Genomic DNA, 13,330 nt, shown 5'->3' with positions numbered 1-13,330 from the left:
AAATATTTACTGCACAACAAACATAAGAGGATAAAAAAACAAAAGAATAACAATAAAAACTGAACGACTAAAAAGCACTCTACTGAAAAGCAAAGCAACAACAAAAAAAAACTTGGTGGCTAAACGCTAATCACCGTTCGCGGTGAATAAAGTAACGCTCGCTACATCTCCGATGCATTTTTTTTTACTACACCGCTGATCGTATTGTATAGATACTGAATCGATCTCTGAGGTGATGATTCTAACCTGAACATGCGATTTGGGTCGATCGAGGCCAGCCAGTAGCTGTAGGAATCTGGGAAGTAGTTGCAGGTTCCCCGGCCGTGGCACTCGATGAAGGGGACCTGGCGGAAGTGTTCCAGGCACGAGCCTGGGGAGACTAGCGGCTGCCCCGACCCCTCAGCACCCGCACCCGTTTGCTGGGAGGAAGAGAGATGAGGAGCAATGGGGTATGGAAAGGAGGAGAGGAGTATAGAAAACAAGCAGAGATGAGGAGAAAGGGACAGAGGAAAGAGATGACACGGTGAAGGGCAGGATGGGGCAGAAGAAGTGAGGAGGAGAGAAGTAATAGAGAAGGTAGAGTGAGCTACATTGAGTTTTGAATTGTCACAATGGAGTGCGCAACATTATGCTCCTACTATGATGTTTAATTTGCAGCGTTATCATTCGTATCATTATCATTCAACCACAAATCCAGATGTGCAAAGCTGATACCCAAGGCAACTCAAAGCTGTAATCGCCGTCAAAGGTGCTTCTACAAAGTATTGACTCAGGGGTGTGAATATTTCTGCAAATGTATATTGATGTATTTCATTTTCAATAAATGTGCAAACATTTCTAAAAAATATGATTTCCCTTTGTCATTATGGGTGAGTGTTATGGGTGAGTGTGTAGATGGGTGAGAGAAAAATAATGATTGAATCTGTTTTGAATTCAGGCTGTAGCACACTGCAGGTACAGATATTAAACAGTATATCGATATAATATACGGAGCAGGTCGTTACCATGACAAAGGAGTATCCAGGCCAGAGGGATTCCCAGTCACGAGGACAATCTGGGGTCTGGGTGGTCTGGCTGTGGATGGCGATGGCATTGGAGCTGCCCTCACACACTGAACACCTAAATCACACACCACCAACAAGTGTAGCGTAGTGTCACTTCTGTGCAACACGTTAAAATGTGTTCCAAAATAAAGAGTGCAAACTGTAGAGACCCTGTATTTTATTAGCCTGCAAGTATGTGTGTGTGTGTGTGTAAGCGTGCATGTGTGACTGCGCACGTGTGACTGCTTGCGTGCGTGCATGTGTGTGTGTGTCTGTCCCTCCTCCCAGGGCTGTGTACCTGCTGATGTAGCTCCCTATCTCATCTCCTCTGATTAGGTCCATGCTGCGCGGCATGGGCTTCTCCGTCGACAGCCAATAGGAGTAGTCATTGCGGGCGGCGTAGCGACAGGTGTTGTCCGTGTCACAGAACAAGAAGGGCATGGTGGAGAAACGTGGTAGGCAGCTGCCCATGGAGCCTGGGGGGGGGGGGGGGGGGTGGTGAGCAGTGGTGAGGTCATCAAAGAGAGACAATGTCAAATTAACAGGAAAAGTAAGAGTGCCGAGTTAACAATTTTAGAAACTAATTTGCTCAATCCCAAATCGAACTGTACCCTCTAGATCTGAGATGATTGGATGCGTTAAGTATTAACCAATATGGTATTAACCCCACACTGCCTTTTGATATGCTTTGTAAGAATTTCACCATATTGCTAACTTACACCTATTCATGGGTTGCATGTTTCATCACAATATTGTTTTGAACTTTCATTTTGGACTGATGCCTTGACTGAGCATTCTACTCAATGCATCGTCTATGAGCGCTAATGAAGATCTCATCAAAATCTTTGCTTGGAAATACAATGACATTCAAAAAGAGGCAAAAAAATTAGTAGGAAAACCTTTTGTCATCCCTAGCATCGCTAGCTTTTTTTTATACAAACTTTGCTAGCTAATGACAACATTGTCATCCGTCTAAAGTAAATTGAATAACATGATAATGCTGCTTCCTACTAAATATTTGACTACTTTAGCAATGCCATTGTATTTACAGGCACTTTAGTGTAATTTAGACACTCCGCCCAGAATGACTGGGCTTATCATGACTTTAGAGCACCACTGTCGTGCCGCTGGTAGAGGCCAGCTTGAGAACGTTCAGACCAATGGCATGACGCGCCCGAGTGACGGAGGTGCAACCTATGAATACAACCGCTCTGCGTTTGGTGAGATTTTTGTTGTTGTGTTGAGCAGTGTGTGTGTGTGTGTGTGTGTGTGTGTGTGTGTGCCTCATTAGTATTAATGTGTGTCTCCATGCTGTTTACCTAGGTCTTGTCCGTGGGCTCTCTCATTGCCATTGATGAAGAGCAGAGAGTATCCAGAGTAGATGAGGGTGGTACCTCTGGGGCAGTCAGGCACTCTGATCGTCTGGCTGTGTCGGGCAAGCAGGAAACTGTCAGCCAGGCCTGCCGTGCTGGAGCCCCACGGGCCACGAGAACCCTTCTGTCCTGGAGACCCCTGGTAGCCCACCGGCCCTGCCAGAGCAAAAACACTTAGATAAAATACATGTTTTCCAACTGTTCGCCTCATGTTCAACAGGATCACTGCCACACACATTTATATAAATACCTGTCCGTCCCGGTGATCCCTTGTCCCCCTTGCGTCCAGGGAACCCAGGCAGGCCTGGAGGGCTGTGTCCATGCTGACCCTTCGGGCCCGTGGGGCCTGGCAGTGAGAGGGAAAACTTGATTTTAGCAAGCAATTTAGTTAGCCAAAGCTAAAGTAGGAGCTATTGTGCTAATGTTAGCATGCCGGTCACCACAGGCTAAGACATGGCATAGGTTGAATTCACTCCTTCCCCATAGACTATTTCATTAGTAAGAAAGAATATGACATTTGGTTGAAGTGAACCACGGTTGGCCTGACCATGTGGCTTGTAGTTGCAGATGATAAAAGGATAGTGAACCTGAAAATCCTGGCCGTCCTGGCAGCCCACTTGGACCTGGAAGTCCTTGTTTCCCGGGGTGACCAAGTGGGCCTGGATCCCCTTGATAGAATCTCACTTGTCCAGACACGTCAAGCCCTGGACGACCTGTAGATGTGCATGAAAAAAAAAAAACTTTCGATTTGTTTTGACTAACCACTTGAGAATAAATGCTGCTCAAGATTCCGCTTAGAGTTAGGATGCATTGACGAATTGAATATTGACCTAATGGTTTTCAGTGTTAAATGTACAGATTTCAGTGTTAAATCTTGAGCTGTTAGTGTTTAATGTTGAGTGTTAAATATTAACCTGGTGGTCCTGGCCGGCCTTTGGCCCCGTTTGGTCCTTTCGTGCCGGGGTTATAACTATGATCACCCGTCTCACCTAAAACAACACAGTTCATCAAGATACACTGAATCACCAATTGCACCACACACACAGTTGGGTAAGGTTACTTTCGAAATGTAATACTTTACAGTTACAAGCACATGTCCAAAACTGTAATCAGTAACTTAACATTTGGATTACCCAAACACAGTAACTTAATCAAATTCCTTTTTGGATTACTTTCCCCTTCAGAGGCATTAGAAGAAGGCCAAAATGATCCATCAAACACATTTGGTGTCATCATAGTGGTATCAGACTTGTGGTCAAAATATCTCAATTGAAACAAACCAAACACATTTCCTACACACACATAACACACTATCTAGCATGTCATAACTAAAAAACCTAGGGATGACATTTTGATGGCTACAACACATGTCACATTAACAGGAGGCACAGGAGTTTTTCCAGAGCATGTGACCTTACTAGGGAAAACTCTTTGCTCTAGAACTAGAACCCAGTGTTCTTCATGGTCAGGATAAACTCCTGGCCACACTCAATACTATGGTGTAATGACAGATTTGTTTTTTTTATAAATAAAAAATGACAATGGAGAGGATTGTTGTCGATGTAATAAGATTACCGGGGAATCCTGGAGGTCCAGGATGACCTGGGTCACCTATTGGTCCTGGAGGTCCAGGGATGGCTCTTGGTCCCTAGGGTGTAGAAAGCAATTCAAGCAATAATTCAATACTTCAAATTATACATATAATTACTTATAACACCTATATTTTTGGGGATATCCCAAAACGTAAACAACATTTAGTTGGTCTTGTACTCTTCAATGGAGTGACTCACCCACGGCCCTGGAAGCCCTGGGTCCCCTCTGGGCCCGTCGAAGCCTCGGCCCCCTGGAGAGCCCGTGTCTCCTCTGTCCCCTTTATGTCCATCACCTCCAGACCCTGGCTGTCCCCGTGGACCCCGTCGCCCTGCAGACAGAAAGACCCTAAATGTGTCATAATTTCAGTCAGAGGCATGTTTTGGTAGAGCAGCATTCAGGGCCGGTGGGAATAAGGGAGAGGTTGAGTTAGAGTCAGAGATAGAGTTTGACTTACCAAGCCATAACTAATTTGTTTCGGTTAGTCAGGAGGAATAAGAGTTTGAAGAGGTTGAATGAGTGAGTTAAAACTAACCAATGGTGTGAATCAGGGACAGTTGTTCATAATGAGTTTGAACCTAGTAATTGACTAAGAAGCACTTCAATCTCTGTACTGGCCTACAGAGTCAAGGATAGAGATTGAATTTGATTCAAGGGTAGAGTTTGTGTCAGCACAACTGACACAGTTTCAATTAGATTCAGGTATAGAGCTAATCAGTGACAGAGTTGGTGTTCAAAGCCACAAAGAACAGTGCGTCCTCACCAGGGCTTCCAGGTCTGCCATGAGGACCAGTGTCTCCTTTCAGCCCTTTGAGACAAACGGCTCGGTGCCCTGGCTCACCACGAGGACCTTGGGGTCCTTCAATGCCTTGGTCTCCAGTAAACCCTGGGGGCCCCAAAACAGTGGGCCCAGGAAAACCCACATCTCCCTTTGGACCTATAGGGAAACAGAAAACAAACCATTTTAGCCAATTACATCAATTTTATCCATGAACGGAGCCGATAATAACTTAAATCAAGTTTATTACAGAACCAATTCTAATTAATAACACCAATAACAAATCCAATGTTGAGCCAGTGGTACATGTCTGAAGGAATAGGAATGATGTCATCAGTCTGAGACTCACCTGGCTGTCCATTCTCTCCACGTAGGCCAGGAGTCGACCCCACAATCACTAGAGAGAGCACAGAAGATATATTATATCCACAAAATGTCAAATTATTACATATGCATGGGGCAAGAAGTGTAGATATAAACACAACGCAAGTAGCAGTCAAGGAGTCTGTCTTACATGTCTCTCCCTTCTGACCAGCAGGTCCAGGAATGCCATCGCGACCCTGGTTACCTTTAGGACCAAAGAGACCAGGAGGGCCAGGTAACCCTGGTTGTCCTATGAAAGAGGATGTGGTCAGACACCTCAAAAACATATACACACAAGTCATAGAGACACTAAAACATACACATACTGTATTTTCATTGATATACAGTATTTCCTGAATAAACCTCAGTGATGTTCTGACCTGGAGCTCCATATGACGGAGTGGGTCCTGGGGGGCCTGGAGGACCATCGGTACCTGGTGGCCCTGCAGGACCTAGGGGTCCTGGATCACAGAAAGAAAGATGGAAAGAAAGAAAACATTATCCTCATAATCATCTATCATAACTATCATTACTAGTATTTCAGTGGTAGTAACCATGATGTCCATGATGTCCTGGGTCTCCTTTGGCTCCAGTGGGCCCTTGGGAGCCTGGACGACCTGCGCAACCAGGAGAGCCTCTCTCTCCCTTGGAACCATGGCTGTTACACAAGGCTGGCTCGCCCTAAAGAGAAGGCGGAGCGAAGGGAGAGAGAAAGAGAAAAAGAGACAGAGAGAGAGAAGGGTGTTATCAGAGCCAGGTAACAGTCACCTTGGTGTTTAAATGGTATCTGTAGTTTTACAGTGTTGTGTTGCACAGTGGCAGTGATTTAAATTGCTGGTAATAGACTGTGGTTCTGTTTGTTGAACACACCTTTTGTCCAGGTGGTCCTATGCGGCCTGGTTGAGCATAACTGGGCTCTCCTTTAGTTCCTTTAGGCCCGTATGGACCGGGTCTACCGTCTTGTCCCAGGCCTCCATGGTAACCCAGAACTCCCTTTATTCCATGGGGACCTAAGAGATTACATCGACACAACTCATTAAGAACAGTAAGAACATAATCAATTGGCTTTTAATTCATTTGAACCGTTTTTAGTATGATATCATAAGCTGGTATGCGATGCAGTATGCCAAGCATACAAGAATACTTTTTGTTGTGATTGTGTGTGTGAGGGAGTGTGTGTGTGCGTGCACATCTGTGAGTGTGTGTGTCATTGTGTGCGTGTGTGTTAGTTACCCGGTAAACCCATGCTCCCAATATCTCCCCTGGGTCCAGATTGGCCTGGTCCTCCTACTGAATATAGGTCATCGGCCCCACGATCACCTGGGGGACCTAACATACACACGTCATTAGTGTCCTTGTTATAAAAAAAAAATTAAACTCTAGAAATCTGACATACTCTTGCTATAAAGCATACTAAAACAGTTACTGCTATTACTACTCCTGCTGAAGTCACTACCAATTGAATGACTACTGCAGTCATTACCACTTCCTCTGCACATGTTGATTAACCCCACTGACATTTATTTCACAAGTAAAAAAATATTCCAAGACAAGCAAGCACTCACATTTTATTTAGAGAATGTCCTTTTCTATTTTTTGGGGGGGGGAGAAAGGTAAATAACGGGTTAAGTGCACATTGCACAGTCATCCTTCTATTTGTTTTGCATGTCCATGATTCTTAGGATGAGCTGCATTTGGTTACAATGACGACACAGGTGTGTGGTGTCACTGGGTTTGTTCAGCCCATCCTCCACCTCCACAGGGTTGGAAAGCTGCCCTGTATCAGTGGTTCCTAATAGCCCATGGGTGGTAGGGCTTCTGCAGGGCATTGAGGAATGCTTTGCTAGAAAGCATAAAAAGTGCACCATCTGCATAATCGCCTTATCAGATTGGAATAAGATTTATTATGAATTTGCTATCATCAATATGTTTTACAACCAGTATCGGCAGTGTGATTTATTTGTCTTAAGTCATTCTTAAGATTATTAAGCTCATTTTAAATTATTATAAAAAAATTTTAAAAATGTAACCCTGAAATGTATCCGGTTAAACTCGGTTCATGTACTTTAGGGTTCCGTTGTGTTCATTAGCATTAGTTCAGCTATTATAGTATAGCTGAACTCTGTGTGAACTCTTGCTGATGGTTCTGTCTTCTGAAAATCAGGTTCCGGACAATTACCACTCCCACTTTATCCTTGATCGATAGTGACTACCTTGATTGATAGCGTGCCGCTTCTTGTGCTGAGTCTACATACAGGAGGTTGAGTGTGTGTCTGTAACGCTGAACTTTGCTTTACCTCTGGGCACCGCTGTACTATTGATTATGTTATAAATATTTTTTATTTAGTGCTTTTTTTATTACATTGTGTGAACAGCGTGTGCAATGTCAATCTTGCCCACCTGCCATCTTGTTTGCCAAAGAGGATCACAATGGAAATAAGCCTTCAGACTTTTTTAGCTAACATTGTGCTAACATTGTGTTAGCTAATCCAAGTTTATCATTTTAAAAGGCTAATTGGTCATTAGAAAACCCTTTGCAATTATGTTAGCACAGCTGAAAACTGTTGTCTGATTAAAGAAGCAATACAACTGGCCTTCTTTAGACTAGTTGAGTATCTGGAGCATCAGCATTTGTGGGTTCGATTACAGGCTCAAAATGTCTAGAAATAAATTACTTCTGAAACTCGTCAGTCTATTCTTGTTCTGAGAAATGAAGACTGCTCCATGTGAGAAATTGCTAAGAAACTGAAGATCTCGTACAACACAGTGTACTACTCCCTTCAAAGAACAGCACAAACGTGCTCTAACCAGAATAAAAATACTTCTTCCTCAACTGGCAGCTTCATTAAATAGCACCTGTAAAACACCAGTCTCAATGTCAACAGTGAAAAGGCAACTCTGGGATGCTGGCCTTCTAGGCAGAGTTGCAAAGAAAGGCCAATTCTCAGACTGGTGAATGAAAAGAAAACATAAAGACGGGCAAAATAACACAGATACTGAACAGAGGAACTCTGCCTAGAAGGCCAGCATCCCGGAGTTGCCTCTTCACTGTTGACATTGAGACTGATGTTTTGCGGGTACTATTTAATGAAGCTGCCAGTTGAGGACTTGCGTCTGTTTCTCAAACTAGACACACTAATGTACTTGTCTTATTGCTCAGATGTGCACCGGGGCCTCCCTCTCCTCTTTTTATTCATTCTGGTTAGAGCCAGTTTGTGCTGTTCTGTGAAGGGAGTAGTACACAGTGTTGCACGAGATCCTCAGTTTCTTGGCAATTTCTCGCATGGAATAGCCTTCATTTCGCAGAACAAGAATAGACTGACAAGTTTTTTTAATTTTACCTTTATTTAACTAGGCAAATCTGTTAAGAACAAATTCTTATTTTCAATGACGGCCTAGGAACAGTGGGTTAACTGCCTTGTTCAGGGGCAGAACGACAGATTATTACCTTGTCAGCTCGGGGATTCGATCTTGCAACCTTTCTGTTACTAGTCAAACGCTCTAACCACTAGGCTACCTGCCAAAAACTTTCAGAAGGAAGTTTTTTGTTTCTGGCCATTTGGAGCCTGTAATCGAACCCACAAATGCTGATGCTCCAGATACTCAACTAGTCTAAAGAAGGCCAGTTTTATTGCTTCTTTAAATCAGCACAACAGATTTCTGCTGTGCTAACATGATTGCAAATGGGTTTTCTAATGATCAATTATTCTTTTAAAATTATAAACTTGGATTAGCTAACACAACGTGCCATAGGAACACAGGAGTGATGGTTGCTGATAATGGGTCTCTGTACGCCTATGTAGATATTCCATATTAACAATGTCTACACTGTATTTCTGATCAATTTGATGTTATTTAATGGACAAAAAATATTGCTTTTCTTTCAAAAACAAGGACATTTCTAAGTGACCCCAAACTTTTGAATGGTAGTGTATATATAGGTATGGTTTTTAGGCAAAATAGCCCAACCAAAACAGTCACCACCACAAAGCAGGAAATGTCCTTTTCGCACGTGCGCACACACACACACACACACCTATAGGCCCATGTTTTCCTGGGTCACCATCCCTCCCATCAATGCCTTTTGGTCCAGGATATCCAGGGTCTCCTCTTGCACCAGGAAAACCAGGCAGACCTATTGTACAACAGATAATCCACATTAAATGACCATATTACTCACAATATTTGATTACATTGTTTGGCCCGTGATTCAAATGGAACCTGTCATAGTATTTTTTTGCACAGTGTCCTTGTGTATTTGCACTCTGACAACTGGAAACATCTGCCCACTGTACCGGTGAGCTGAGTATACCTCATAGTAGTAGTAGTAGTAGCTTTTTACACAAACTGCGTAAATACTGAATTGTGGGTTTGATTGAATTCATCGCATAGTCTCTATGGTGCTCACCAAGCTGTCCAGGGTCCCCTGGGAGCCCATATAAGTCTGTGATAGGTGCTGGTCCAGAAGGACCTGTGGTTCCTTTGTCCCCCACAGGGCCTGGTACACCTCTATGGCCTTTATCCCCATCACGGCCATCCGACCCTGCCCAAAAACACACAGCATAATAATCCTTATACTGTATATCAGTATCGTCATCATCACCTTTATCATCATTGTGTTTTACAGTATATATGGTAGTTGTGAGTGTGTGTGTCTGTGTGAGCGCATGCCCATGTGTGTAAGGCTTGTCTGTACATATGTGTGACCTCTGGGTCCGGGTTGTCCTCCAGATCCAGGGAATCCGTCAGGGCCCGATCCAGATCTTCCATCCAGCCCAGGATCACCTCGAGGACCTGTGGTAGGTAACATACACTGCATCAGCTACTTTAGTAGTAAAAAATCAATTACCTAGGTCCCTGTGAGGCATTAGACTAACTAAATGTAATGACACTGGAACACTCAATGTCTTTGCAGATGACATTTAATCAAAAACAATTTGTGACTGGTAACAGAATTCTATGCGTTTGACACTTCACAGGAGGGCTGTTTGATTATTTAAAAAAAAATGCTTTTTGGGGATTGATATTTATGCCTCTAACTTTGTCCCTCATCATTATTCACAATTAATTCATGATTATCCTTAATCATGGTGGCATCCATATTAATGTAGAATCACTCAGAAACATATTCTATTCTTATTTACAATAAAAGTGATATACAATAAATGATTTACCATTCATTTCTATTCGCCAACACAACATAATCTAAAACAACCAAAACAAACTACAAATGAATCCAACAAGTTTGAAGAGTCACAAGCTTGATGTAATCATTGCGTGCTAGGAATACCGGACCAAATACTAAACTTTTGACTGCTTTAATACACTATAAGTGAATTTCACACCTTCAAATAGGGGTACTAGATACATAAAATGCTTTCATTTCTAAAAGGTAAAACAGATATATATGAAAATACCCTTAAATGAAAAGGTGACATTATGTACTGTCGCCTCATACACAGAGCAAAAATCTAAATGCAACACTGTTGGTCCCATGTTTCATGAGCCGAAATAAAAGATCCCAGAAATGTTCCATATGCACAAAAATATTATTTCTCTCCAATTTTGTTTACATCCCTGTTAGTGGCCACTTCTCCTTTGCCAAGATAATCCACCTGAAAGGTGTGGATTTTTCTAAATTTAACCTTTAACTAGGCAAGAACAAATACTTATTTACAATGACGGCCAACACCAGCCAACCCAGACGACGCTGGGCCAATTGTGCGCCGCCCTATGGGACTCCCAATCACGGCCGGATGTGATACAGCCTGGATTCGAACCAGGGTGTCTGTAGTTACACCTCTAGCACTGAGATGCAGGGCCTTAGACCACTAAACCACTCAGGAGCCCTTGTGCTGGGGGCAGTAAAGGGCCACTCTAAAACTAGCAGTTTTGCCACACAATGCCACAGATTTCTCAAGTTTTGAGGGAGCACGCAATTGGTATGCTGACTGCAGGAATGTCCGCCAGAGCTGTTACCAGAAAATGCCATGTTCATTTCACTGCCATAAACCGCTTCCAATGTAGTTTTAAAGAATTTGGCCGTACGTCAAACCGGCCTCACATCCGCAGAACACGTGTAACCACGCTAGCTCAGGACCACCTCAGGACTTTCAGTGGGCAAATGCTCACCTTCGACGGCCGCTGGCACACTGGAGAAGTGTGCTCTTCACGGATGAATCCCGGTTTCAACTGTACCGGGCAGATGGCAGACAGCGTGTATGGCATCGTGTGGGCGAGCGGTTGGCTGATGCCAACCTTGTGAACAGATTGCCCCATGGTGGTGGGGTTATGCATGGGCAGGCATAAGCTACGGACAATGAACACAATTGCATTTTATTGATGTCAATTAGAATGCACAGAGATAACGTGATGAGATCCTGAGGCCCATTGTCGTGCCGTTCATCTGCCGCCATCACCTCGTGTTTCAGTATGATAATGCACAGCCCCATTTCGCAAGGATCTGTACACATTTCTTGGAAGCTGAACATTTCCCAGTTCTTCCCTGGCCTGCAGCCTCAACAGACATGTCACCCATTGAGCATGTTTAGGATGCTGTACGACAGCGTGTTCCAGTTCCCACCAACATCCAGCAATTTTACACAGCCATTTAAGAGGATTGGGACAACATTCCACAGGACACAAATCAGCAGCCTGATAAACCCTATGCAAAGGAGATATGCCGAGCTGTGTGAGGCAAATGGTGATCACACCAGATACTGACTGGTTTTCTGATCCACGCCCCTACCTTTAAAAAAAAAAGTATTTGTGAGCCAACAGATGCATATCTGTATTCCCAGTCATGTGAAATCCATAGACTAGGGCCTAAGGAATTTATTTCAATTGACTGATTTCCTTATATGAACTGTAACTCAGTAAAAATCTTTGAAATTGTTGCATGTTGCGTTTACATTTTTGTTCAGTTTATAACAAGCCTAGGATCCTGTAACCAGACACATTTGTCCACTAGGTGCATTTCCTATTAGGCCTATGGGGATGCATCAGACACATACAACAAACAGGGACAGACAATACATAGACAAGAACATTCTTTCATTTGAGACCACTGTAACTTTTCTCATCCATATAATAAGACAGTATAATATAAACGCTCATACATGCTTATAACACATCTTAGCACATTATATCTGTTAGCTTTGAAGTGTTATCAATGTGTTGAATGTGTCCGTTCTGTTAATGTACCTGGTGTGCCTGTTAACCCATCTCTCCCTCTGCCTCCCTTCTGTCCATCTAGTCCCTGCACTCCGGGTCCGGAGACCCCAGGGGGCCCAGGGTCACCAGCCGGGCCTGAACGTCCAAAACCTGGAGCGCCAGAGGCCCCAAGCGCACCCGTCTGTCCATTTAAACCTGGGTGAGGGGAGGGACAGTGGTCGATTAGTGGATGAGAGCCAAACAATGTAATTTGACAACGTATTGTGATGTGGAATCTACATGGAATAGACAGTGGATTTTAAAAAGTAATCAACATAAACTGCTGTTTTGAGGGTGAAATTTCAACCACAGGATTGTCATCATGCTAACCAAATTTAAGCATAGAAAAACCTTGAATAAAAAATGTTGAATTTGTACTTTTAAAACAATGTCAGATCTTCAACGTTATATCCACTATCAAAAAAACAAACAAAAAACTATAGTCTGGGCACCCTTTGGTCTCCTATCCAGGTTTTTAATCCAGTCTAGCCCTGCTAAATTATGATATTTGTCAATGACTATTACCCAACGTTCTATTGTGAGAATGATTGTTGCGAGATCGCTACTTAAAAACTAAACAGATTTACTGTTGCTATTGAAGTCATTCCAAAGGGTAGCTTTAACAGAGCAAATTAAATGTAACCATACTTGATCACCCTTTTCATCAATGATGCTATTTAGCTATATAGCATTTGATGCTAAATAGCATTTGCAGTCATCAACAGCTATTGTTTCAATTCAACTACAAATAGACAATACAATTGGACTAGGATGTCAAGCTCTGGTTGATTTTAAATGTAGTGATGTTGAATTTGTCACGCCCTGATCTGTTTCACCTGTCTCGTTATTGTCTCCACCCCCTCCTGGTGTCACTTGTTTTCCCCAGTGTATTCATCCCTGTGTTTCCTGTCTCTCTGGGCCAGTTCATCTTGCATGTTTTCAAGTCTACCAGCGTTTTTCCCTTGCTCCTG

General features: G+C 43.2%; 1 protein-coding gene across 1 annotated transcript in view; it reads right to left on the bottom strand.

Moving 5' to 3' along the window:
* Positions 1 to 13,330, bottom strand: part of LOC115114108 (collagen alpha-5(IV) chain-like) — a 65,511-nt gene that overhangs the window by 5,071 nt on the left and 47,110 nt on the right. Inside the window, exons 32-51 of the mRNA XM_065013278.1 lie at positions 12,351 to 12,515; positions 9,855 to 9,941; positions 9,556 to 9,690; positions 9,184 to 9,282; positions 6,381 to 6,476; positions 6,018 to 6,157; positions 5,702 to 5,828; positions 5,528 to 5,608; positions 5,299 to 5,397; positions 5,134 to 5,181; positions 4,770 to 4,943; positions 4,207 to 4,337; positions 3,992 to 4,064; positions 3,331 to 3,405; positions 3,004 to 3,129; positions 2,667 to 2,762; positions 2,363 to 2,572; positions 1,342 to 1,519; positions 1,005 to 1,119; positions 247 to 419 (exon numbers count right to left, since the gene is read on the bottom strand). Of these exons, the coding sequence (XP_064869350.1) occupies positions 247 to 419; positions 1,005 to 1,119; positions 1,342 to 1,519; positions 2,363 to 2,572; positions 2,667 to 2,762; positions 3,004 to 3,129; positions 3,331 to 3,405; positions 3,992 to 4,064; positions 4,207 to 4,337; positions 4,770 to 4,943; positions 5,134 to 5,181; positions 5,299 to 5,397; positions 5,528 to 5,608; positions 5,702 to 5,828; positions 6,018 to 6,157; positions 6,381 to 6,476; positions 9,184 to 9,282; positions 9,556 to 9,690; positions 9,855 to 9,941; positions 12,351 to 12,515 (2,428 nt within the window). The remainder of the gene's footprint in view (positions 1 to 246; positions 420 to 1,004; positions 1,120 to 1,341; positions 1,520 to 2,362; positions 2,573 to 2,666; positions 2,763 to 3,003; positions 3,130 to 3,330; positions 3,406 to 3,991; positions 4,065 to 4,206; positions 4,338 to 4,769; positions 4,944 to 5,133; positions 5,182 to 5,298; positions 5,398 to 5,527; positions 5,609 to 5,701; positions 5,829 to 6,017; positions 6,158 to 6,380; positions 6,477 to 9,183; positions 9,283 to 9,555; positions 9,691 to 9,854; positions 9,942 to 12,350; positions 12,516 to 13,330) is intronic.

This window comes from Oncorhynchus nerka, linkage group LG9b (genome assembly GCF_034236695.1).
Source record: "Oncorhynchus nerka isolate Pitt River linkage group LG9b, Oner_Uvic_2.0, whole genome shotgun sequence".
Lineage (NCBI taxonomy): Eukaryota > Metazoa > Chordata > Actinopteri > Salmoniformes > Salmonidae > Oncorhynchus > Oncorhynchus nerka.
This window is presented reverse-complemented; position numbering and strand designations above follow the sequence as displayed.